Raw genomic sequence first — 27,386 nt, forward strand, 5'->3', positions numbered from 1 at the left:
TTCAATTCAAACTGGATCCGTCCTTACTTTCTTTTGGCCTGCAATAAATATATTTATGTATCAACTGTATACTCTGTATAAATTTTCATGTACAATTGTTCTATGTATAAATCACACTACCTTAATGCACTGCATATTAGCCGCATAACTGGGCACATAAGAACTTTGTTCAAAAATTATATTGTGTTGTAAGAGGTAACAAGAATGCGGGAAAGGAAAAAGCTTTTGCATTCTCAGTTAATCAGGGGCTGCTTCCCTAGATTTAACTGGTTATCATCTCCCCGCCCACCGGCCGTTAAAAACCCCTCCGGTACTGGCACATTCAGCTCTGAGCATACAAACCGAATGATCTCCCCAGTCATGATCCCAATAGACATTTTGTTCAGAGTCACAGCAATAGCAAACCTGTGATTTATGTCACATAAGCCTGTTGACCCGCCCATGCCTGAGTGCCCAAAGCCACACAGTGATCCGTCCTCCAAATGGTACCTCTTGAACCCTAGCCCAAATTTCCCATTTGGGAGGGCCATGTTCTCGTACTCACCCGCACCCAAGAATGCATCATGAATTTTCGGGTTACTAAAAACTTTACCAACAGTGTGATTTTGAGGACCATCATCACTTACAATGTCAATACTTGTACTAGGATCGCTACCAATGCTACTAATATTGGTAGGAAGCCGAATGTAATGGTCAGGACTAGCAAAATCTTTACCGCATTTTTGCTCCTTGCTCAATTTAACTTTCTGCTTCTTGGAAGGTTTCTCAGAAGAGAATTTGGGGATGTGGGGATGACTCCCAAGCAGTGGCATGGAAGAGGAGGAATGTGGGGGTGGGACAATGCCTCCATCAGCTAAGGTTGCATAGTAGCGTGCCAGCGCACGGGCTGAGCAATGTCCATTAGCAGCAGGTATTATGGCACGTCGAGCATTTAATGTGTTAAACAGAGCAGGAAGAGTGGTTGCCATCTGAACAATGTTGCCTGGCTGGAAGCTGGAAGGAAGCTCGGGACGATCTCTCATCACTGATGATACCATGTGGAAATCATCCATATCTACGGTTAGTGTTGCAAGCCGAGATTCGACGCCTGGAAGGGAACCAGAAGATAAATGATGATCAAACCAGTTACATCTTCAAAAAATAAGGGCAGTAAGAAATTATAGACTAAGAGGATAGAATGCCACTGTGCCTTTGCATTTGTGCAATATCAACAACATTTTAGGGAAATCAGAAGATTAATGCCATACAAATTAAACCCTACCTGGAGGAATTCCAATGTAAAGCTCGCCGTTGATATCAAGGGGGTGAATAAATGCTTCTTCAAGAATCTGCTGAAATTTCTTCCCGGATGCATGCTGTTTAACCCAAAGACAATTACTACAAGAGCATAGGAAGCCTAGAAGGTATACTAGTTTACTTGTATGGTCAAGGTTCCTATATCTCACCCAAGCCTTTCCCAACAGGTCAATTAATAATCCTGTAACTCCGGGTGAAGTCAGGGTTAGTGTAGGGTTTTAGTAAGAGTTCACTCTTTATCCTACAGAAGGTAGTCCGAGTACCCACCCAGCACTTTTTGGGACAGTTGGATCATGCTCCTAAGTACATTTAGTAGAGAAAAGTCTCCATCGATTTTAATCAATCCATCCCTGTAAAACCTAAACTACACACTATATCATCAAAAGTAGGAATAACAACGAACTGAAATTTTTCTTCATTTTTCCAAGTGAAGAATCTCATTAATTATCAGATATCAGTTCATGCCATCAGTGCAATTTCTCAGCCTCAAAAGAGGGGAGAGAGAAGAAAATGATGATAAAGAATCAAAAAAGAAGTTATAAAATAACAGCATTCAAATTGTAATATAGGATCTGATAAAATCTTGGAACTAGATAAAATTTATAACTAATACCTTCAAACTTTAGGACAATGAGCATGCTAGACCCAACCAAAGTTAATACTCGTAGTGAAACTATTAACTATATGCTTTCAGAGTTGACAAATTGTTCTAAATTGGCAAAAGGTCAAGGGATTCTAGTAAGAAAAAAAGCACTAGTACCTCAATAATTCCACCACATAACCAACCAAAAGATAGATAATGATACAACTGTTTACTGCCGGGTGCAGTCTCAGGGACTGACATAGTAATGCGATTCAAACACTCGTCCCAGTCAGCCATCAAGAAGGGATTCTCTCTCATAAGTTCAGCCAATGCATTGTGCAAACCAGATGTGTGGTTAAGCACATGATGAACCTATAAAATAAACAAATATAAAAGAAAGAGAAAAATGGAAAATAGAATTAGGAATTTCAGATTAGTAATGAAAAAAATTCTTCACAAACTCCTACAATACAGGCACGAAATATTAAACCTTTATTTGATCTTTTTTATTTGATCTGAATTCCGGCCAAATATTTGCAACATTTTCCTCAAGCTTCAGTTTCCTGCAAGGTAAAATACTTGCTGATTATTTCTGGCCTCATTGTTTAACAAACAAAAATGAATCAAAAAATGTGTAGTGTAATATGAAAGGGCAAGTTCATGATAATGGCATGCAAAAATTCTTAAAGATTTTGCAAAACCCAAAAATAAAAATAAAAAATAAATAAATTAAAAAGACATGCCAATTCTGTGTACTGAAGTCAAAACTCTTGACAAAGTAATATCCCTATATATACGGTTTTGTATCACAGACTCTAAAGCATAATGTGGGGACAAGGCTACATCTATATTTCATACTTCCCAAAGATTATTGTTTCACGCTCCCAAAAATCTACAAGATCAACAACTACGCAATCAGAAATCAACGAAGGCAACAAATGGTTTGTTCTCATAAAATTTCCTAGGCTCTTCCCAAATGCCCAAGCAAATGATAAGCAAAATTTCCAAAGAATTGTCATCATTCCAATAAGGACCCCTAGCTTTTTAAAATAAAAATTCTCCAATTTACTGGGATGAGCTTACTAATCAAATAGCGAGAGAGAGAGAGAAGCAATTTCCTAAATCTTTTTCACATACCATCATATGTAGTGCCAGTGGCGTACACAAGTGTCACGAGCCTAGCTTGTTCAGGGCATTATCCTTGTCTATGACCGCTTGTCTCGTGCATTGGGGATGGGTTTCTATTATGTAAATGCTAGTGTAGGTTTATTTTCTACTAGTTGTTTTTCTGTATGTCAAATAAAGCAGTATGACTCCTCAGTCACTCTGATATTTCCTAGTGCCAGGATGAGAATTGCATATAAAGCTCTTTAGGGGAGGGTGAGTGTTCATCAATCTTGTAAAACTCACTAGCTATTGTCAACATGTTTAGCCTACTTGCCTCCCTCGCTAAAAACACAATGTTAACGGAGGTGTTGTTAATGAATTGCGTTGCTTCAATATTTACTGCTTGCTCGCCACTGCTTTCATAATTGCTTACTGCTTCCGCTAATATCTGATTGAATGATAATGAAAGTGCTTCGTGGATGAATTGTGGTAAACGATAGACTGGCTAGTTAAGGAAGAGTGCTTTAGCTGGTGCCGCACGATCCTTTTGCAAAGGTGTGAAAATAATCGGCCCGTGACACCTGGTATCAGAGCTCTCGATGAATCACTACATGAATTTAGTTACCTTCGTTGTGGGATTGGGAAAGCTTTGGTAAGTGACCATGGCACCAACCAATGCTGAGAGAATCAGCATGCTGGAAGCATAGGCTGAGACAACAGCCAATAATGTGGCTGCAGAGGTGACCCAACTGAGGGAACTTGTTGATGAAGTGATGGGATCACAAAAGCATCAAGCATGTTTGATAGGTGAAATGTCAGAGGACTTTCACCACACTGTGGAAACTTTGCAATCTCGGATAGCTAATTTGGATGCAAAGATGAATCTGATGGTTCTTATTATGGGAAACTCTAACACTCCGAGGTTTAACAAGACCAAGGTACCAAAACCCAGGGTGTATGGGGTGCCCGTGATTCCAAGGAGTTGGAGAATTTCTTGTTTGATATGGAGCAGTACTTTTATGCTGTGAGGACAGCCTCAGAACAGGTAAAAGTGGATATTGCGACCATGTACTTGGTGACGCCAAATTGTGGTGGCGTACCTAGTACAATGAAATTAAAAATGTAAGTTATGTGGTGGATAGTTGGGCAGACTTGAAGAGAGAACTCAAGGCCCAATTCTTTCCTGAAAACGTTGAGTACAATGCTAGGAAAAAGCTGAGAGACCTCAAGCATACTGGGTCAATTAGGGAATATGTGAAACAATTTTATGCTTTGATGTTGAATATCCGGGACATGTCAGAAAAGGATTCATAGGCAAAGTGTTCAAGACTTGTCTACTGCACAAGCAGCTGCGGAAAGCTTGACTTACTATGCTGGGGATAATACCGCTTCGTCCAAAGAGTTTGGCGAAGGGGGAAATAGTGGAAAGTTTTTCAAGAAGGACAAACCCAAGAGTGGGGGAGCCGAATATAAAGCATCAACTTCCAAGGAAGCTTCATCATCTCAAGGGTTCAACAGACCCAATGGAAAGGGTAAACTTTCATGCTACTTGTGTGGAGGCTCTCACAAGATTAGTGAGTGCCCACACAAGGGAGCACTCGATGCCTTACAAGCTTCCACTTCGAGACAGGTAGTGGAAAGCGATGGGGAAGAGGAGGATACCCTGAGGGTGGGCGCAATGCATCAGGTGAGCGCATTGGAAACGCAAGCGAAAGCTCCAAAAGTTACACAAGCAAAAGGATTTATGTTTGTGGACTTGAGGATCAATGGGAAGAAGTACTCATGCTATGGTAGATACCGGCGCTACTCATAATTTTGTTTCGCAGTTGGAAGCATGGAGACTCAACTTATCCTTGGAGAATGATACAGGAGGCATGAAAGTAGTAAATTTCGTAGCCCAACCTACTCTAGGAGTAGCCAACCAAGTGAATGTGAAGCTTGGAGAGTGGGAAAGTCATGCGAATTTCACAGCGATGCTATTGGATGATTTTCCGGTCATCTTGGGAATGGAATTCCTAAAGGAGACGAAGGTAGTGTTGATGTCTTCTGTTGGTTCCTTATGTCTGATAGGAGATCACCCTTGCATGGTACAAGCCGTTGCAACAAAAGGAAACGATGGGAAGTTCCTTTCATCTATGCAACTCACGAAGGGATTGAGAAAGGGTGAATAGACATGTCTAGCCACAGTGGTGGTAGATAAAGAAGTAGGCCAAGAGCGGGTGCCTACGACCATCCAAGCAGTGTTGGATGAGTACAAGGAGGTGACGCCAGATAAGTCGCCTCATAACTTGCCTCCACGACAGATTGTGGAGCATAGGATCAAGTTGTTGCCAGGAGTGAAACCACCTGCTAAACGGTCATATCGAATGGCGCCTCCAGGGATAGCAGCATTGGGGAAACAACTTGACGAGTTGTTGGAAGTGGGATATGTTCACCCTTCCAAAGCACCGTTGGGAGCATCAGTGTTGTTTCAGAGGAAACATAAAGATCATCTACGAAAAGTGTTCGACAGGCTAAGGGGAAACAATCTGTATGTGATGGAAGAGAAGTGCTCTTTCACTCAACAGCGCAACAAATTCCTTGGTCATATGATGGAACAAGGTCATATCCAAAGGGATATGGAGAAGGTAAGGGCGATTCAAGAATGGAAGATCCCCGCAAGGAGTTGCGTTCCTTTCTTGGCCTTACCAACTATTACAAGAAGTTCGTAGAGGGGCATTTGCAAAGAATGACTCCAATGAAAGAACAACTGAAGCAGAGGTATTATTGACCGCACGTGTAATGATGTGGTTGATTATAACCGAACTTGTCGCACTTTCCAACAAGACAAGGCGGAGCGGAAGAAGAGTGCAGGGCTACTGGAGCCCCTACCGGTACCATCCAAACCGTGGAAGAGTGTCTCACTGGACTTCATCACCAACCTACCCAGAGTGGGGGATGCAGGGCCTATACTTGTGATTATAGATATGTTTTCGAAGTATGGTACATTTATAGCCGCACCAAAGTACCGTTCAGCAGAGGAGATGGCACAATTGTTCTTCATGAAATTGTGAAATATTGGGGTGTTCCCAAGACATTGTTAGTGACCTAAACTCAAGATTCACTGGCAACTTCTAGACAAAACTTTTTAGAATCCTCATTTCACAACATGAAATCTCTTCAAGTTATCACCGATAGGCAGACGGATAGACAGGGAGATTCAATGGGCTACTAGAAAAGTACTTGCGCCATTTTGTAAACGGCAACCAGAAGAATTGGGTGCAACTAATTGATGTGGCTCAGTTTTGTTTAAATGCCCAAAGGAGCTCAACAACCAATAAAAGCCCTTTTGAGCTTGTTACAGGCCAGCAATCGTTGTTACCTCACACAGTGGATGAGTCGTACAGAGGAAAGAGTCGCAGGGCGTACATCTTCACCAGAGAATGGAGACAGTATGCAAAGATTGTCTGAGCCTATCTAGAGAAAGCTTCTAAGCAGATGAAGAAGTGGCTAGTTTTTTTTTTGGGGGGGGGGGGGGGGGGGGGGGTGGAGACCGCAACACTTCAACTAGATGAAAGTGCATCATGTATTTCACGTCAGCTACCTCAAGCCGTTCAACGCCAACACCAACGATCCGAGCAAAAGTTAGTCAAATAGAACAAAGTTGAAAACAGTGCGACCTGACAGACTTGAAGTTGAAGATATCCTTGTAGATAGAGAGTTCATATCCTCAAGGAAGAAGTAGCGAGAGTTCATAGTGAAGGGGGAAAAGCCTTGGCGATGAAGAAATTAGTTGGATTTCTGCGGAAGATATGCAACCATTTGTGGACAAAGTTGAAGTGTTACTAGCGTCAAAGTCTACGAAGACGTCGACCGCATAAGTGGGGGAGTGTCACGAGCCTAACTTGTTCAGGGCATTATGCTTGCCTGTGACCGCTTGTCTCGTGCATTGGGTATAGGTTTCCATCATGTAAATACTAGTGTAGGTTTATTTTCTTCTAGTTGTTTCTCTGTATGGCAAATAAGGCAGTATAACTCCTCGGTCACTTTGATGTTCCCTAGTGCCAGAATGAGAATTGCATAGAAAGCTCTTTAGGGGAGGGTGAGCATTCATCAATCTTGTAAAACTCACTAGCTATTGTCAACGTGTTTAGCCTACTTGCCTTCCTCGCTAAACACACAAAGTTAACAGAGGTGTTGTTAATGAATTGCGTTGCTTCAATGTTTACTGCTTGCTTGCCACTACTTTCATAATTGCTTACTGCTTCTATTAATATTTGATTGAATGATAATGAAAGTGTTTCGTGGATGAATTGTGGTAAATGATAGGTTGGCTAGTTAAGGAAGAGTGCTTTAGCTAGCGCTGCACGGTCCTTTCACAAAGGTGTGAAAATAGATGGCCCATGACAACAGGCAACGCAAAGTTGGTAATAGACTAATATGTAATAGAGAGATTAGTTTCAAGATGAATGACACAATCATGATTCATAGCCACCAACTCTAGAGGACTAAAACTATGCAACTTCCAACAGAAAACTATGCCAATAATTAATATTTATGTGTGAACATTAAGCATAAACGTTCATTGAAACAACTTCTATTGTGTAGGGATATAACAGTTAACAAAAAAAAGAAAATGGTGCTATTCTAATACAAATGAACACAACACGTTGGTGCTATTTGAACAACGGAATAGCTTAGGAATAGATTTTCCCATGAAAATTTTGGAGTCGTTATTTCCTAGTCTAGAAGGCTGGTAAGACATCATTTTTTTTTTTAATGTACGCTTGCTTTAAAATAGCAACATTTTTTTTATATATAAAAAGAAACCATACTATTGTCCTATATAATAGCTATTTCATTTCCACTCAATTACATTCCATGAGCCAAATGTAGACTGAGTGCCTATTTGGGAAGAAGAAAACTAGGTGACAATGATGCAAACAATCCATGCAAAATTTAGTGGACAAAATTAATATCAATACTTGCCTCAACATCTTCCACAAGAGGGGTAGCATGCACAATACCCATGATCCCCAACTATGTCACTCTTTTCTCATTGAATTACTTCATCAACATTTTTTTTTTTTTTTTTTTTAAATCCACCAATCTACCATTATCCAATCCTTTGGAAGTGTCCAAAAAATAATTGTTTTACCAAAAAACGTTTCAAGCAGGTAATCTATAACTTCTTTCATAGAATTTAGGAAAAGGGATGAAATTAGAAGGGGGACATGGGAAATAGAGAATTATTTACTGTATATAGTAGTAAAGATGGAATCTTTAGGAGAAGGCACAGATTTGGAAGGAAAATCACATGGGAAAATAAGGGTATCATTGACTTTCTAGATGCATTAAAAGAACACACTGCCACAAATTGAAAATTAAAAATGATCAGCAAACAAAAAAGATGAGGTGAAGGAGATGAATGGAGACGGTGGGAAGTTGTAGGGCTCAAACAAAAGTGAAGGGCTGTCATGAGGCCTTTATCTAGTGTGGCAAAGCCAAGGGACAACCTGCTTGGTGCTGCTGAATGCTTCTAATCAACAGAACAGGAAAAGGAGGAAACAAATGTGGGAAGGGAGCTTGACTGCAACATGCACTCATTGAGCAGAGAGGAAAATCAGCTTTGGTGATTCTAATGTTCTTTCATGGAAGGGTCATTAATTAAAGTTTCTCTAATGCTAACAAGTTGATTTCCACAAGAACTCAGATTGACAGGAGGTTTGGCAGTTTGATGTCATATTGCCAAGAAAAAGGAGAACTAAAAATGATCTATAAACAAAGTTTATATTGTCAAGATAAAGGAGAACTAAAAATGATCTATAAACAAAGTTTGATGTTAAATTTCCAAGAAAAAGGAGAATAAAAAGTGATCTATAAACAAAGCATAAAGAAACTAGAAACCCAAACCCGTTCAAGCATTGTTTCTCATACCATGGGAGGAAGTGCTCTCACGCAGGACAATATTCATTGCAGCGACATTTATTTAAGTTTAAAATGTCACAAATAGCATAAACACTTCAAATTATCGAGTTAATGCACATTATAAAAATACAATTTCATGTCAAAACCACATTTTAGCCTGTTCAATACATGCATTTGATATTTTGATCAGAATCACTATATAGGTCATGTAGGTAGTATTCATTCCCCTGTTATCACTAATTTTAAACTTTTTATTGCTCCAATATGCAGAATGGCATGGTCTACCCAAATCATCAAGAGTCAAGACGCATCTAGCTAGACACCATGCCATGATATTAGATAATTTAGATTTGAAAGACAATACAATTAGAAGAGCATGTCCAGGTAACTCAGCGAGCACACATCAGCAAACATCCCACCCATCCACTGGGGGAAAACGCTAAAAGACAGAAAAAAAAAAAAATCCAAAGCAATTTTGACATAAAAACCATTGCATACCCATTGTCAATGAGCCAATGTAACATTCCTGCTGTAATACCCTTTGTTGCAGAAAACACAGGAAATAGACTATCAGGCTGAACTGGACGAGGATCATATTTCCCAAGCACTCCCGCTGCAGTATCAATAACAACCTGTCCATCCTTGTAGGCACATACCTGAATACAACATTGATGAAAATTCAATCAAAAGCAAAAAAAAATTGAACCCTTTATTTGCTTTTTCATATATCAAATTCATCTGAAAATGAAAATCATAATTCTGTTAAAAGAATTTGAACAGCATGAAGGAAAAGTGTCTTGAAGTAGCTTCAAACTTAATGCAGTGGCGCTGTCTAATCCTTCTATTGCATGGCTCCTATACTGGGGCCAGCACCATCAGTGGATCCCAATGAATCTTTTCCCATTTCTTTAGACATGCATTTCAACAGCTAATCCCAATCATTAAAAATTTCACAAAGTTATCTTCAAGATTATAAAACTTTTCGAACTCTATTGAAAAAAAAAATTTCTATATCTTTCCTTCTCACTACCGTGCAAATTTTGCTCTCTATATCTATAAAGCACATGCTTGCACTATTTGCATTGTATTTATAATATTATCACTTGAAGTCACACATCATTATCACCATTAAGTCATTAACTCATCCAAAGTTTTATTTAAAATCTAGTCCCCATTGTTTTGCCAAACTGAAGTTCTAGTTGAGAATTCGCATTTTGGTTCCTCAATGATTTCACCAATCTATATTTAACAACTCACGAAAATTGACAATGAATTTGCATAAATTCTTAAATATGCATACTTTTTTAATAATTTGGACATGAATGAATTTTACAACATAAATACGCGTATATGATGAAAAAGTTGTGAACAGTTGTCAACAATTAGCAAAATACTGAAGGTTGTCCTTCAGTGCCATTAAGCTACATCTTCTATGTATTTTGGCCTTGCATGAGATTGAAAAGAAAAAAAGTGTGTGACACATTTCATCCAAAAAATGAAGAATTAAGACAATACAAAATTAAGGGAAGTTTTAATTATTGGGATCAAGATAGTGAGCACTGGGAGGAATTTCGAGTTTATTGTATCATGGGCATAATTTATGATTATATTTTTCAGATTATATTTTGTAATTTTTAATTATTCAGGTGTTTCTTATTTTTTCCATGTATGTAATCCTTATTCCTATTTAGAGAAAAAGCCTATATAAGGTTTCTCTAGTTCTCCATGAGCATTTGAGAAATATTGCATTATGAGAATTAAGAATCATAATTGAGATTTTTCCTTTCATTCAATCGTCCCTATGGATGCATAAGCGGAATGTGAAGAAATCAAAAAAAAATATGCCAAGATTTGACAAAGGTTATATGTTGTAATATGTGGCTCATAAGTTGAGTGAAATAGTCGACTGTTTTGGTGTTGTTACTTTGACTGTTTGCTCTCGGTATTAAACTGTCGACGGTATGTGTAAAACCGTCGACGGTTTGGCTCGATAACTCAGCGTTGGTTTTCGAATTTTGAATTTGGAAAGTTGTATGGGTTGAGTTTTGGGGGAAAAACCTCCGAGAGGGTTATATGTACATGGCATACGTTGTAACTCAGTAATGTTCATGTCTTTGGACACAAGATAGTAAAAAACACTGTCGTTTGCTCCCGTTGATGTAGGCATTGCCGAACCATGTAATTCTTCATGTCATTGTTTTATTGCTTTCATATAATTTGCGTGATTGTGTTTTCTGTATATTTCACTATTGAGTGCTGCATTGTGAGATCGTTTGTTTCCGCTGCGCATTAATTTGCACAACAAATTGCTATCACAGCATTGTTGTAATGGCATTTGGAACTTCTTCTGCAAAGTTTGATGTTGTTAAGTTCAATGGAATGGGAAACTTCGGATTAAGGCAAAGAAGGGTTATGAATCTGTTAGTGCAGCAAGGTATGGTGAAGGCATTATACAGAGGTCAACCGGAAGGCATGGATGAAATAGGTTGGAAGGAATTTGAAGCAAATGTTGTGTCGACTATCAGACTTTGTTTGGCTAATGACATGTTGTATCACATCATAGATGAGAATTTTTCGGCGGTAGTTTGGCAGTAACTAGAAAGTCGGTATATGTCTAAATCTTTATCAAACAAGTTATTTCTTAAGCAAAGATTGTATTGGCTTAAGATGATGGAAGGTTCGGATTTGAACCAGCACATCAATGCATTCAATCAGATTGTAAGTGATTTGATGCGAGTTGATGTGAAGTTCAAGGAAGAAGACAAGGCGTTGATGCTATTGAATTCCCTACCTGCATCTCACACGTATGAAAATCTGATTACGACTCTAACATGAGGCAAAGAAACCCTGAATTTGGAAGAGGTAACAAGTACACTGCTAGGTTTTCATCAAAGAAAGGAGGCCAAAGATGAGATTTCACAAAATGAAGGGCTTGTGGTGAAGGGTAACCAAGAACGTGGAAGAAGCAAGTTCCGAAGCGGATTGAGTGGTAATAAATCTCAGTTGCAATCCGGGAAGGACATAAGATGTTTTAAGTGCGGGAAAATTGGGCACGGGCACATAAAACTGAAGTGTCCAGAGTGAAAGAAAGGGAATGCAGAAAATCAAGAGGGTTCATCAAAATCTGCAAATATAGTAGAAGAATGAGACTTAGCGAGGAGTGATGGTGATATGTTTTCTTTTTCATTGGGTTCAGAATGCCTGATGGATTTTTGGATCCTAGATTCGGGATGTTCTTAACACATAACACCAAATAAAAATTGGTTCAACACCTACAAGTCAGTAAATTCTGGTTTTGTTCTAATGGGAAATGATGCATCATGCAAAAAATTATTGGAATAGGGAATATCAAAATTAAAATGTATGATGGTATTGTGAAAACATTATGTGATGCAAGGCATGTACCGTACCTACGGAAGAATGTAATTTCATTGGACACTTTAGATTGTAACGGGTATAGTTACAAGTATGAAAGTGGGATAATGAAGGTGTGTAAAGGCGTCTTTATGATGATGAAGGGACAGAAGTTAGTGAGAAATATCTATGCACTGCTGGGTACCATAATTGTAGGTGGAGCTGCAAATGCAGATTCTGAGTCAGGTAATACTGTTTTGTGTAAAACAACAACACAGAAAATGGAGGGTACTCTTAACTACATTTATTCAGATGTTTGGGGACGAGTGAGGGTAGCATCACATGTCAAAAGGTCTTGGTGCACTTCATGTGGCACAAGTCAGAGATGTTTGCCAAGTTTAACTTGTGGTTGAGGTAGAAAACCAGATCGGGAGAGAGATCCTCAAGTAAGACATTGGGACTGAGTACGCTGGTGTTCAAAGAGTTTTGTGAGCAGCATGTCAGGTTGTATGTAGGGCTTGCAAGGAACTTCTTGGTAAAGTCAGTGAGTATGACATGTTTCTCGTTAACCGATAGCCAAGGGTATCACTAGATGGGAAAGTTGCAGGAGATATGTGGAAAGGTAATGCGGTAGATCACTCTGCTTTGAGAGTGTTTGGATGTCCAGCCGTGCACGTTTCTAATGAGGTGAGATCAAAGTTTGGTACAATGTCTAGACGATACATCTTTCTGGAGTTTAAGAAAGGTGGGTTCAAACTGTGTGATCCAATGGCAAACAAGGTGGTGATCAGTGGAGACATGGTTTTTGGTGAGAAAGTCATGGTGCAGCATACTCAGATAGATGAAGAGAAACAGGTGTTTGAAAACTGCAACAGCAATGAGCATGTGATGTAGGTGGAGTTGGAAACTCAGGGCAGAGATGACATTGTTCATAATGTAGGGAGTTTTACCTCAGAAGACCAGTAGGATCATAGTGGGCCTAGATGCACTATCAGGCCACCACTCAGGTATGAATTTGATGATCTGGTGTCTTATGCATTCATTACTACCAGTAAAGTTCCTACTATTTTTCAAGATGCAGTGCACAGCAAAGGGAAAAATTGATGGATGAATGCTATGGTGGAAGTGTTGGAGTTATTGCAAAATAATCAGATGTCAGAGTTAGTGGAGCTTTTAGTAGGAAAGAGGGTGATAGGATGCAAGTGGGTGATTTTTCTGTTATTTTATGTGAATGACATGTCAATTGCTGGGAATACTTTGACTGAGGTTAATCAATTGGAAACTCTATTGAGAAAAAGTTTAAACATGAAGATTTTGGGTACGGCCAAGAAGATTCTTGGGTTAGAGATTCGCAATAACAGAGCTGCATGGATATTGGGGTTATCTCAGGGTGGCTTTGTGGACCAAACTGCAGGAAGATTGTGGTTGTCTCCAAGTGATTTTGTGGAGAAGGTATTGGAGAGGTTTAGCATGGTTAATGCAAAATCGGTCACTGGTACACCATTGGCGAATCAAAGTAAATTGTCTCAAAACCCAAGGACTGACAGTGATGTTCGAGATATGTCAAAGGTTCCTTATGCCAGTGCAGTAGGGTGTTTCGGCAGGCAACAGAGTGATTCGTCAGTTATGAGATTTGTGGATGCAGACTATGCAGGGGACATGGATGACAAGAGGTCTACAATAGGGTATGTGTTTACTGTTGTGAGAAAGCGAAGGCCTATTTCTTGGAAATCCAGGGTACAGCCTCAGGTTACAATATTTACAACTGAGTCAGGGTTTTTGGCAAAAAGCTGAAGCTGCCACGGACAAGTTCAAGCATTGCTTGGACTTGATTTTTGTTTCCAGTTGCTAGAGGGGAGGCAGTCCCAACCTATACGAATTTTTCGACTCAGGTGGAGAAGCGGGTTATGTTTTCGATTTTCTCCTAAGGGGCGTATATTCATCAAGGTGGAGATTGTTGTAATATGTGGCTCATATGTTGAATGGAACACGTACAAATGAGAAAACATGGTAGAAAACAGTTTTAGGGAAACCGTCGACGGTTTTTTCAAGATGACAAGAAACAATCGACTGTTTTGGTGCTATTACTTCGACTGTTTGCTCTCGGTATTAACTGTCGACGGTATTTTTGAAACCATCGATGGTTGGCTCGGTAACTCAGCGATGGTTTCCGAATTTTGAATTTGGGAAGTTGTATGGGTTGGGTTTTGGGGGGAAAACCTCCGAGAGGGTTATATATACATGGTATATGTTGTAACTTTGTAATGTTCATGTCTTTGGACACAGGATAGTGAAAAACACTGCCGTCGTTTGTTTCCGCTGCGCATTAATTTGCACAACATTGTTTGATCAGAAAGAGATTAATCAAGCTATCAACTAATCATGGTATGAATTATCATATGCTGTCAAATAGTGACAAAAACCTGGATTCCAAGTATTTTATTATCATTCCCCCGCTCAATTAAGAACTTCCTCAGCTTAGCCTCCACATCAGAATGGACAGGTGTGTTGTAGATCCATTCTGAATTAACTGCTGGTCCTTTATTTATGTCTCTGGCAGAAATGGAATCCACAGTTCAATGAGAGAGAAACAGTAAACAGGACCAAACATGACAACCTGAAGCTCAGAATTGACTCACCCTTGTAAAACAGATTCAGCAAATGGTTTCATTATATCCAAATAAATTATGCGAACATTCATCATAGATGAAAGCCCTGAATGTCGATAAAATAAATTAATCAATTAAATGCGCACAATCTTAAACAAAATGAAACAAGAAATTCAGGGGTCTATTACAAACCTCTGAGAAGATTGAGGACCCGTGAAAAAATTACGATATCACCCGGAAAAGCATCAACCTAGGAACAAGTTTGTTACTTTCTGGGACAAATAAAAATAGTCAATATAATAAACCTTGTATAGATATGGATAATAATCCTTAAACTCACAGGATTAAAGCGTTTAACTTCTTTTTGGCTGAGCTTCATCTTTTCCTGAACAACTTTCATATTTTTGGTTCTTTGCTCAGCAAAAGATTGCATGTTTGCCTTAACAGAACCCAAAAAAAAAGATTAGAAAAAGAAGGCCTTGCAGAAGTTGAGTGAAAATTTGTGGAAGCAAGAAACTGTACTCACAAGAGCTTCATTTGCCGGTGTTGAAGTACGAAAGAATATACTTGTAACCTCCATAGCTTGCTCTGGTATATCCAGCCGCAACTTAAGTCCCATTTCTGCAAATGAAGATAAAAGAGCCACATGGTCCCCCTAATACAACAGTCATCATAATTATTCATGATCCAAAAGCAATGGTTTGAAATATAAAATATAAAAAGTAAAAAAATCTCAAGACTGAAAAGAAAAATATTAACTGTTCAAGAGATTAACAACTTGGATTCTGACTCATATTCAAGGAAAACAAAAATTCATGGTTACAATATTCCTAAAAAACCTACAATTCCAGAAGAATCACAAGTTGAAGACAAAATCACAAAAAATTAGAGACATGTAATTAAAGCAAAGGGATCATATTTCGAAGACTAGAGTAAATTTCATTTTACATTTACGTGGTATTCTGTCTGACATGTTAGTTCCATTACTTTGATACCTCTAATTAAATTGTAAAGAGCAATAGCAATGACTATCTCATACCGAAGCAATCAACTCAAAATAAAACTAAATTTATTCTTCCAATCATCTATATTTCCCACTTGTGTAAATTGTTCACCAAAACATTGCTAGGATAGTACAAACCTCAGCAGCAGCCAGAAACATTTTAGCAAGTGCTCGTTTAATAGGGCTTGATAGCAACTTTGTAAGGCCAAAGTCAAGCAAAATTGGACAATGTGGAGGCTCCTTGCTAACAAGAAAATTTCCTATGACAAATAATATCCAAAGATGCAATCAAAAGAGTAGAACAAATGAATTCCTGGTACTACACATATACAGTGAGAAGTAACCAAAAACTGCAACTATGAGTCTACGACCAAACTCAAAACCCCAAAAAATTTCTGAGAAAGAGTATACCAGGATGAGGATCCCCATTAAAAAATCCATCTACATAAATTTGGTGAGCATATGCACGCGTTATTTCTTCAACAATCTTTTGCTTGTCAACATCAAAAGCTTCCAATGATTCAGAGTCATTCAAACGAATCCCATCCATATACTCTAAAATGAGGACTTTTTCAGTAGACTGCCATTTGAAAGCAACAGAGCACAGGGTAAGTTAAAATGGAAAAGCAACAGACACACATTGTTCTGGGCATACTGCTCCTTGGCAGATACCATTAAACTGTGCCTCTGTCAAGAAAAATTAAATAAATAAATTGTCTCTCAATAACTAAAAGCTCAGTTTAAAGTCCAGTTACAGGAATGCTAAAGGAGAAGAAGCATGGTGCCATATAGGCCTTCGATAAACAATATCCAGAAAAGCAAAAAACTGGAAGCCTTTGAAAATTTATGCCCTATAGAGGCGAATGCCTTTTTTTAATTTTATTTTAGTATGGATGTGAAGCTTGCAAGGGCTTAGTTTTATTGCCATGAACAAAAGCAAAATTTTCGCATCATAAGGCCTCAATGCATTCGTTTAGTTATATCTTAGTTTTTTTTTCTTATTTTCCTTTTCATCTTAATGGTGCTTTCCTTTTATTTTAGGAGGATTCCTTGACCTCCCCTTTTGTATTTCCATTTTCTCTCTTAATAGGCCAAAAATAAATTAATTTAATTGTTTGTTGCTCCTCCAACCTACATCCTCATCCTTTTGTGTTGATATCACCTCTTGTCTATTTACCTATATATAGTCCTCAAATCTGTAATCCAAATTCAGATATCTTGATAGCAAACTTAAATGTTCTCACAGATTTAAGAAGTATGGACAACAAATATTTCAACATTATGAGCCCAATGGCCTCTGTGAATAAGCCCAGAATAATTGAAAAGCATATGCAGAATATACCTGAATAACTTCTGGAATTAACACGTGCACTTTATTGACAGGCACATTATCATCGTGTTTGTCTCTGCAGCCTAAGTTTCTAGCGACGACTCTGGTATTTTCTACAGGCACAAAAACAAACACCAACAACAAAATGCAAATCAAGAAAATTGTTGAAAAAATATAATTCCATTACTCACCACCCATAATTCATCAAATAAAAAACGAGCAATCTTTCCTATAAATCACAAAAAAATACTAATAAAATCAATTAAATGAAAAAAAAAATTCACATAAGCATTGTGAATACCAGCTTCACGATTGAAGTCAAGTTCTTTGGGGGCTTCTCTGCACCATTCCTCTATCATTGGGCTGAAGTCAAACTGAGGTTCCGCCCATGCTATCCAATCTACTATTGATTTTGCATTCTTTAGGTCCTGTAATACAAAAGCATGTCCAACAACAATATGCCGACTGCAAGTCTTATTTCTTTCATCCTAATTATCCTAAAAGGCTAAAAGACAAAGCCTGCAAAACCTCCAATATGACTGTTTTGATGCCCTCATGCTGTACTTTAACGACCACCTCCTGGCCATTACGAAGAGTTGCACGATGAACTTGTGCTATCTACAGAGAAGAATAGAACACAAAAGTGTTATGATTATCCCAAAATATCATTGCTTTCAATGTGCCACAGGGAAAAAAAGTATCATACATTATTAGTGCTCAGCATAAGGTTTACTGAGAACTACTCACTTCTATTGGATAATTATTCAGAACTATTCACGTCAAAACAGAACTAACAAGTACCAATGCTACCAAAATAAAAGCTGCACATGTGCATCACATAAAAATGTTATCAATGTTCATCCACAAATAAATTTCTCAAGATATACTAGGGTTCTTTTTCTTTTTTGCACTAGGGAGATAAAAATTAAAAAACTAAGTTTGATGGGCAGTTCCAACAAGCCCTCAGTCTTTGCTCGTCTTCTAAACCTTATTCTTTGCAAAGATTTAAAAATAACTGGGGGCATTAACAATTAACTTTTGTCCAATGCTAAAAGTTCATAACCTCGTATAGTTTCTTATTACCAACATTAGTCTGAGGATCTTACTGATGCTGTTGCTAAAGGAATTTTGACAAAATCTAAGAACAGATCATCCATAGACTTCCCCAGCTCTTTCTGTATAGTCCGGCAAACCTGAGCAGACAGAAATAATCAGTTAGTCAAGTGGTGGTCCCAAATTTGTTCAAATGTAGGGCAACTCATATGTAAACACATCTATACCATATTACCATCTATATAATTAATATTCTATTCCAAATTTAAAGATATTCTAATTTTTTTAATTTTCTTTTCTAAATGAAATATCTAAATTAAATTGAATTATGAATAGCTAAAAATGAATAGTTATAAGATCAATAGTTTATTGAATTCCTATGCGCATGCAATTTATGTTCTGTGAGCCTGCTATATACTATGATAGAAATGGGACACTTCGGTCTCTCCCTTCCATCTCCAATAATTCTTTTATAAAAGGAAAGCACCCAATATATCCCTTCTAAATTGATTCATGATTTCATGTTTAGATGTAAAGAGAGAATGGCAGCAAAAATAGAACCTTCGACTACTTAAAACCACCCATCCCACTACTCACATCCCTCTCTCCAACTTCCAACTTTTTTTTTTTCATAAAAAATAGAGAAACTAGCATTGTTAAAAAGCACAAATGCAGGACGCAACCCAAATACAAAAACAGAATGCATATATAAGCTGTGGCTACCTGCAGGTTTCCCGGGAAAACTATGAAAGAATCCATATCTGTATCTGTAGATCCGCTAACCCAAGACACAAAATCACCCACCTCAACTTACCGAGTATACTCTATTCCATCCAAGACTCTCTCACTCTCCTACTCCTCCACACCAAGGGAACAACAAAAAACAAAGGTGCCATATCCCATACCTCCCTCACCTGTTTCCTCTCACATAACTGAGGCCAGCACCTAAGCAACTGGAAAACTAAATCTGGCATTACCTCCTTTACCTGTTTCCTCCTATCCATAACTCCCCAACCTGTTTGCTCCTACAAAACTAAGGCCAACTCCTAAGAAACTGGAAAATCAAATCAGGCATTACCTCCCTCAGATCCATATCCACAAAAAAAGAGGGCACCATATGTTATACCCTTCTCACCTACTTCCTCCTACAAAACCTAGAATCGCTGCTAAGCAACTGTGAACCAGATCAGGCATTACCAGTAAACAAAAAATGGCAAGAACACCATGGCCATGATGGGAGAGAGGGAGCAAAAACCTCTTTGAGAATGGTTGTGGGTTTCCTCTCTTTTATTTTTTATTTTTTCCCTTTGGGGTGGTGGGGGTGCTTTAATATTCCATACTCTTCCAAGAGAAGTCCACTGTCCTTAATACACATTGAGCAGTAAAAGAATTAATGACCCTTTACAAACCGTCTCTCTGTCAACTTCCACTCTCCATCATTTATTTGCCCTTCCTCAGTACTCCACTGCAACAACTCAACCAAATCTGCCAACTTCCTTATCCTGCAAATGTCTTCTATCCATGAGAGCCCAACAAACCCCACTGTTTTAGATTTCCATATTCTCTGCAACTGAAGCTCCAAGTGACAGCCAAACAGAACAGATTATGGACTTCTCCTCTAAGCCGTCAACACCATGCAACATGCCAAAATAGCACATTCAGCACATTATCAACAGGAAAAAAAAAACAGTTTTACCCGCACAGACCTCTCTATTATAGGCCCCCTCCCTAATACCTCCCCCTGCGCCTACTCCATCAGCCATCCACCCTCATCAATGTATGACGTGCACTCAATCCCCCTTCTCCAGTCTCCACAATGCTTCATTTTCATTAGCAAACCTCCATAGACACTTCCCAGTAAAGCCTTGGCGAGCTCCTGCAATCTTATAAAAGTGGCTGGTTGTAACCAAATCATATATACTAGAAAATGCCAACACCTTTGCAAACCACATATTGATGAAAACATTCTGAAACATGGTAAATTGTCGTTCCAAAATGCTAAATCTAACAATCCTTTGTTTTAATTCAATATTTTTCACATATTTTATTAGTTAAAGTGGAAATTATCACACTATAATTCCATCTTAATCCATTATTCATCTATTTCACAAAAGAAAATCTCTTCTAGACTTTGAAACACTTCAACATCCTTCCCAAAATATACAAAGGCCATTACATGTTTTTCACCAATATAACTATATATAAGTACACAACCAACGTTCCACAGTTATTTTCTGTCCCACAATCCCATTCCTGTTTCATGAATTGGAATTTTCCATGTTATAGGTAACATTGAAGAAAATAGATTTAATTTAAACCCATGTATTTAGACCATCAACGTCTTGACTTGGATCCAAAGAAAGACACAACCCGCCAGAAAAATAAAGACTTCTCGACAAAAAATTTTTTTTAATAACTATAAGGACCCAGCTAAATCTAGTAACCATTAGGAAGTTCTAAAATTTTTGAAATAATCATAAAAAGATTATAGCTTCCCAATACAAGGAATATCCGAAATAAAGGATTTTTGATCCACTTCCTATCACCATCATTGCTTCACAACAACTTGTCTTTCATGTGTAATGTAGTCTTTCATCTATATTTACGTCGACAAATATGGTAGCATGCTAGTCATGACTAATTTAAACGTATGGTAGAAAATCCATACTCACAACAAAATCAATAGGCCATTTGGTAGTACTTGTATAACATCCGTAATTACTTCCTTTATAGTTTCTTTTTAACCCCCGTTAAGAGGCTGTTTTTTGGTGCAGTGGTAAAAAGTCACAGGCTGTCAAAAACATAAGGTTCTTGTTCAAATACAGAGAGAGCAGTCACTTCCAACAAAACCAATGAATCTTGCATGACTAATTTAAAGATATGGTAGAAAATCCATATTCACTGGCAACAAAATCAATACGCAATTTGGTAGTACTTGTGCAACATCTGTAATTACTTCCTTTATAGTTTCTTCTTTACCCCCGTTAAGGCGCTGTTTTTTGGTGCAGTGGTAAAAAGTCACAGGCTGTCAAACAAGTACAGAGAGATAGCAGTCACTTCCAACAAAACCATTGAAGGGTTTGGAGTTAGGACAATTTCTAGGCCTCGCTCCCAAGATCCTGCTTAGCTCTACCGGAGTAATGGCTACTTTGGCTTTTGGTACAAACTCCAAATATCAGTTTTTCTTTTCTCAAATGGGATCCAAGCACTGAACTCTAAAATATTATTTCTCTATTGAAAAAAGTACCAAACTCTCAAATAAAACATCAAAGCATACTGTTTGCATCTCATGCAACTAAAGTAGAAATTTCCCCCTTTTATTAACCCACTTCAACACCAACTTCAAAGCTTCCCCAAACAAAACCAGTCAAAGATGATCACAGGAAATTTAACATCTGCAATCTTTCATCTTAGTCATCATGGTACTATTTCCATTTTTCATTGCCGATATTTTAGTTCTGGCCCTTTCCCAAAAGCAATAGTGCCGTATTTTGAAATATGTGTTTACAATGTTTCCTACAACATGAGAAAAAGAATATCTTCCTAAAGCTCCATAGTGCTACCCCCAACACCCAAGTGTGTCCACTTTTGACTCAACAAACACATTTAGCTCTCAATGTTGAAAACAAAAAAAGACACCAACAGAACCTAGATAACACCCTTCCAGCCCCATAGCAAAACAATATTTCTTGAATGAAATTACAACATATAAATGAGAATGCCAACTTAGTTCCAGTCCACGAGTTGGCAGTGCTTTCCATGATGATGGAGATGATGGATTTGTAACGTACCCACATCTCCAAATAATCAGTTACATCGTACAGCATTCATTGAGAACAAATAATAGCATAACAATGTCTGGATTATGCATAAAGGAGAAAAAAGATGATAGCGATGCTGCTCCTGCTGCTGCTACTGATAATGATAGTAACGATAAATACAGTGTTCATCAACTAAATCTGGCAAGGAGATTGATGTCTCCAATAAAACATGTGACACCAAATGTCCATTCATTTTACCCTCACAATGAATACATAGTAAGAAAAATGAAAAAAAAAATGTGAATTTCATCCCACTTTCTTGGGTTCAAAAGCTAAAAGAAATAACCTCTTGCAAAGGGCGAGGAGGAAGTGAATCTTGTAGCTGCTTGAGAAGGCATATATAGGCCTCAGGAAGCACATCAGCACGTGTAGATAAATACTGTCCAAGTTTCACCCACAAACCTTCCAACTCTATTATCAAACTGAGAACACGCTTAGCATTGCGTTGATGAGCCTTTTCCCATAGAGCAGCTCTTTTATGTGTGCTAATCCATTTTTCTCTCTGCTGTAAAGTCTTCAAAGTAACACACCACAAGGAAATAAAATTATCCATATACAAGAATAAATCAAAGTAAGCAGCAATTGAGACAACAAATATACCTTATAATCAAGGTAGATTATTAAAGCAGCTGTAAACACTTTCAGACGCCTTCCATAGATGTTTCCCCATCCCATCCGTCGGCTACATTACAAAAATGGACCCAAAAAAAACTAAGTTGCAAATCTTCCCAAAAACAAATTGGAGAACAAAATCATGAGGTTCTGCAATAAATGCAATTGGGAGCACCAGACAAATGCCATTTAACACAACCGAAAAAATAATTTCATACCACCTTAAAAACACAAACTGAAGGCGTAAGGTAACAGAACATACATTGAACAAAATCACTATGGAGCATCTTAAAAGTAAACAACCAATTCAAATATGTCTGAGAGTATCTTTGAGAGCATGTGTGCCACAAACACTAATAATTATTTAAGTATTGCACCCACAAAAGAAAACCAATAAATTTCATGGAAAAACACAAGTGTCTGAAACAAGGAAGCGCAAGAGTTTCACAGCAAATTTAATGATCAATTAATTTACATTTAAAATACACTATATTATCCTACACCTCATAATATTCCTCTCTCTTCAATTTTCATCCTAAATTGGAAAGAGAGAAGCCATAAACTATGATTCACAATCAAACCTAACCCATTTTGTTTTTCTGTATACACTTGTCCATGATAAAAAAATTTGATCAACTGAGAATCTAAGATTTTAATTGAGTAAATTACAATTTTCACCAAATTACACTTCACTCCATGAAGATTTAATTGTAATAGTCCAATCCTAAAAGTTTCAATTTTAGTTTTAGCAGAGATCCCTGAATAGGTACTTGAACTAGCCTAAATACTAAAATGAAGGGATCAAACGGTTATAATTAAAACTTCAACGAGTGAAGTGCAATTCAGTAAAAATTCAGGAACCTGAGTGATATCCCCACTTTTGTTTAGAGGGAAAAGTTCACACCCTCATGGTTTAACCAATGCAAATAAAATAAGAAGGTACATGCAATCCATATCAAGTTGAAATCATGCATGACGCCTCCATAATTCAAATTAACGCAGGCAGTGCAGCTGAATTTCTCAGCCATCAAGATAACCATCACTCTAGATTTATCCAATCCAACTGAAAGTGGAAAGTTTACACTTGTAGAAGTCCCAATTATCTTAAAATTATTATTGTCATTATTATCTTACTTTTATCCGTAAATTGGGAAGAGGGGAACGCAAGGTTTGAGCCCTACTGAGATGCAGGGTGGGATGATTCCATCGCCATAAACTATCAAATGTCTTAAATTAATTTTAAATACCTACTCAAGAGCGTTTCTTTTAAACTCAGAATAGTAATATATCTACCACGTATCTACTAAATAAGTAGAAAACAGAAGAGGTACAGAGAAAGATTAAAATTAAATCTAAGTCGCAAAAAAATAAAAAATAAAAAATCGCCATCAAACATTAACAATTTGAAATCAAAATTCAACAAACTATAGTAATATTTTTTCAAAAAAAAAAAACCTAGTTCAGGTTCCTTGCTTTGAACGCTCTAAAACGATTGAAGACCGAGACAAAAGCAAGGCATTTTAATTCACCACAAAACTCCATTAGAATTATGCTCAAACATCAACAGATCACATGAAACACAAATATAAACCAAACCAATCCTAAATCCGAATGACATTGTCCAGCAAGAGTTCAGATGATCAATCGATGAAACGAAGAGAACGATTACCTGAAAGCAGAAAAAGATTTGCCTTGGGAAGAAGCGAAAGCGAGCGAGCGAGCGAGAAGAGCAGAGATATTCTAGCACACGTAATATGGAGTACGTTCGAAACGATGGCTTCGGTGCCGTTTCAAGGCTCGTGGAATGGTATGTGAGTCGCAGCCTTACAGGGATGACTTGACGTTGTTGGCTACTAGCTTCCCGGAGCTAAGATTAAATTGGCAATTGCGCGTTGCAGTTAATGGCCAATCATTTAAGGACACGAACGCGCAGTATGTAGTTAATCGAGACCGTTGGATTCGGAATGTAACGAGAGATCTGAGCCGTAGAAGAGACGGAAGGCGTGGCCGAAAGCTGGCCTCCGGGGGAAGCACGTGTCGTTTATATGAGGAAGACTAGAGAGCACGTCGCGACCACAAAAGCATAAGAACATTTCCCAATCAGGCGTACGGAGTCAAAACCAAGCAATGCACAAGTTCCACTAGCGCCGAGCATAATTCGGTGAAAACTGAATTAATCAAATTAATCGGTCGAAATTAGTTAATTTGGTTCAGATAAAAACTCCGATTCGATTGGTTCGGTTATAATTCTATAAAATTTTGGTTAATTGGTTTCGATTCAGTTAAGGGTAAAAAAAATTTCGATTAACCGATTAACCGAATTACTAATTAATTAGATTTTAAATATAATTTATAAATATAAATTTTGCTTATGCAAGTGCATTAAAGAGTTTAATTAACCTATTTGGATTCTTTGTTCTATGGTAAAATATTATGTTCATTAATAAAATTAATAATAAGGTATTTAATTAAGTTGGATTTGGTTTAAAAAAAAAAATTTATAATTGTATTATATTTCTAGCAATTAATTTTAAATGATTTCGGTTAAAATCTGTTAACCGAATTACCTGAATGGGTAATTCGGTCGGGGTCGGTTCGGTGTCTTTCGTCAATTCGGTCGGTTCAGTTAATGGTATTATTTAATCGAATTTTTTGGTTAATTCGGTTAATTACTCGAATTTAACCGAACCGACCATTTGTTCACCCCTAGTTCCAAGTCTTTCTTTGGAGAGTTTTACTTTTAATGTATTATTAAACTATTAAATTAAAAGAAAGTATAAAGAGGACAACTTTGAGAAATTATATTGAGAATCTTCCATTCTTCATATTTGTGTACTTATTTTTTAAATTATATATATATTAAAAATTATCGTAAAACATGTATATTTATATGAATAACTATTTAAATAATAAGTTATAACCTTTGATATACCCACATGATGATTCATTATGTAATTAATTTTTAGAATGTCAATGTATTTGTCTATATAAGAACATGTTTTACAATAAAATAAGATAATAAGATAATTACCAATATCTAATTCCTGAAGAACTCGATTATTAAATTTCAATAGTTCCAGACTTTTTTGGATTCTTCTTTTATTTCATTTATAACACATTATTAGTACGATCAAGTTTCTAATGGTATAGCAAGTTTCGTTGGTATTATTATAAGGTAAGAATCTTGTTTCCTTTAACATTTGTTATCTATATAATTTTAGTTTTTTGTCAAATTATATTTATATGTTAATTATATCTCTTATCTTGAGTACGTGTCCTTAAATATTTTTATATTGGAATATATGTGAGAATAACATTTCCATTTAATATTTATCAAACTTTGAATTTTTATTTGTTTTCAAAGTGATTTTATGATGTCAAACCTTACAAAATTTGAATTTGTTGCCCTTGATATTTTTGGAAGAAATTATCTGTCATGGGTACTTGATGTTGAGATTCACCTTAATACTATGAATCTTGAAAGTACAATTGCAGAAGAAATCAAGCATCTCTATAGGATCGCGCAAAAGCAATTATATATCTTCAACATCATTTACACGAAGAATTGAAAATTGAATACATTACTATTAAGAATCCATTAGTCATTTGGAACAACTTAAAAGAGATATATGAACACAAAAAAACGGTAGTTCTTTAAAAAACTCGATATGATTGGATACACTTATGACTACAAGATTTTAAAACTGTAAGTAAATATAATTCAGTCTTGTTCAAAATTAGCTCTCAATTGAAGTTATGTGAAGAAAAATTACCGATTATAATATGTTAGAAAAAACACATTTGACTTTTTATGCCTCGAATGTGCTCCTGTAGCAGCAATATCAAGAGCGTAGATTTACAAAATATTCTGAACTAATTTCTTGTTTACTTGTAGCTTAACAAAATAATGAGCTTTTATTGAAAAATCATCAATCTTGTTCAACTGGCTCGACACCATTCCCTGAAGTGTATGTGACTTTTTCTCAAGATCGTGAACGAGGTCATGGTAGTAAAAGAGATCGTGGTAGGAATAAGTGTTGAACATTCTATTCACATGTTCATACACAAAATGATTTAGCAGAATCCTTCATTAAGCGTTTACAATTTATTGCTAAACCTATGCTTATGCGATCAAAGCTTCCTACATTTGCTTGGGTTCATGCCATAGTGCATGTTGCGTCTTTGATTAGAATTAGACCAATTGCATATCACAACTTTTCACCTTCACAACTTGTGTTTAACCACCAACCTAATATATCTCATCTTAGAATTTTTTGTTGCGCTATATATGTTTCTATTTCACCCACACAACGAAGTAAGATGGGACCACAGCGTCAGCTTGGTATTTATATTGGTTTTGATTCTCCTTCTATCATTAGATATCTTGAACCACTAACAAGTGATCTTTTTAGAGCAAGATTTCTAGATTGTCAATTTGATGAATCAGTTTTCGTGTCATTAGGAGAAAGAAAAGGTAAAGGATTAAAAACACAAGAAATTTGTTGGAAGACATCAACTTTGTCTAATCTTGATACACTCACAAATCAATGTGAACTTGAAGTTTAAAAAATAATTCATTTGCAGAATGCTGCAAATCAATTGTTAGATGTTTTTATAGACACCAAAAGGATCACTTAATCACATGTTTCTGTAGAGACCCAAAGAATTATAGTAATTAAATAATAAAAGAAAAAAGAGAAACAGGAAAAAT

At 37.1% G+C, this 27,386-nt stretch overlaps 1 protein-coding gene across 1 annotated transcript; it reads right to left on the reverse strand.

Moving 5' to 3' along the window:
* LOC131151828 (uncharacterized) lies at window positions 1-24,562 on the reverse strand. The gene is made up of 19 exons (XM_058103256.1): window positions 24,345-24,562; window positions 22,664-22,745; window positions 22,350-22,577; window positions 18,296-18,382; window positions 17,718-17,807; window positions 17,491-17,617; window positions 17,202-17,302; window positions 16,271-16,439; window positions 15,998-16,119; window positions 15,383-15,511; window positions 15,197-15,295; window positions 15,049-15,106; window positions 14,887-14,962; window positions 14,671-14,800; window positions 9,392-9,549; window positions 2,370-2,442; window positions 2,057-2,251; window positions 1,262-1,355; window positions 1-1,087 (listed from the first exon to the last, which is right to left on the reverse strand). The coding sequence occupies exons 2-19, from the start codon at window positions 22,736-22,738 to the stop codon at window positions 234-236; spliced, it is 2,865 nt and encodes a 954-aa protein (XP_057959239.1). The 5' UTR covers window positions 22,739-22,745; window positions 24,345-24,562; the 3' UTR covers window positions 1-233.
* Window positions 24,563-27,386: the final 2,824 nt, after the last annotated feature.

Source organism: Malania oleifera, chromosome 3 (genome assembly GCF_029873635.1).
Source record: "Malania oleifera isolate guangnan ecotype guangnan chromosome 3, ASM2987363v1, whole genome shotgun sequence".
NCBI classification, from domain to species: Eukaryota; Viridiplantae; Streptophyta; class Magnoliopsida; order Santalales; family Ximeniaceae; genus Malania; species Malania oleifera.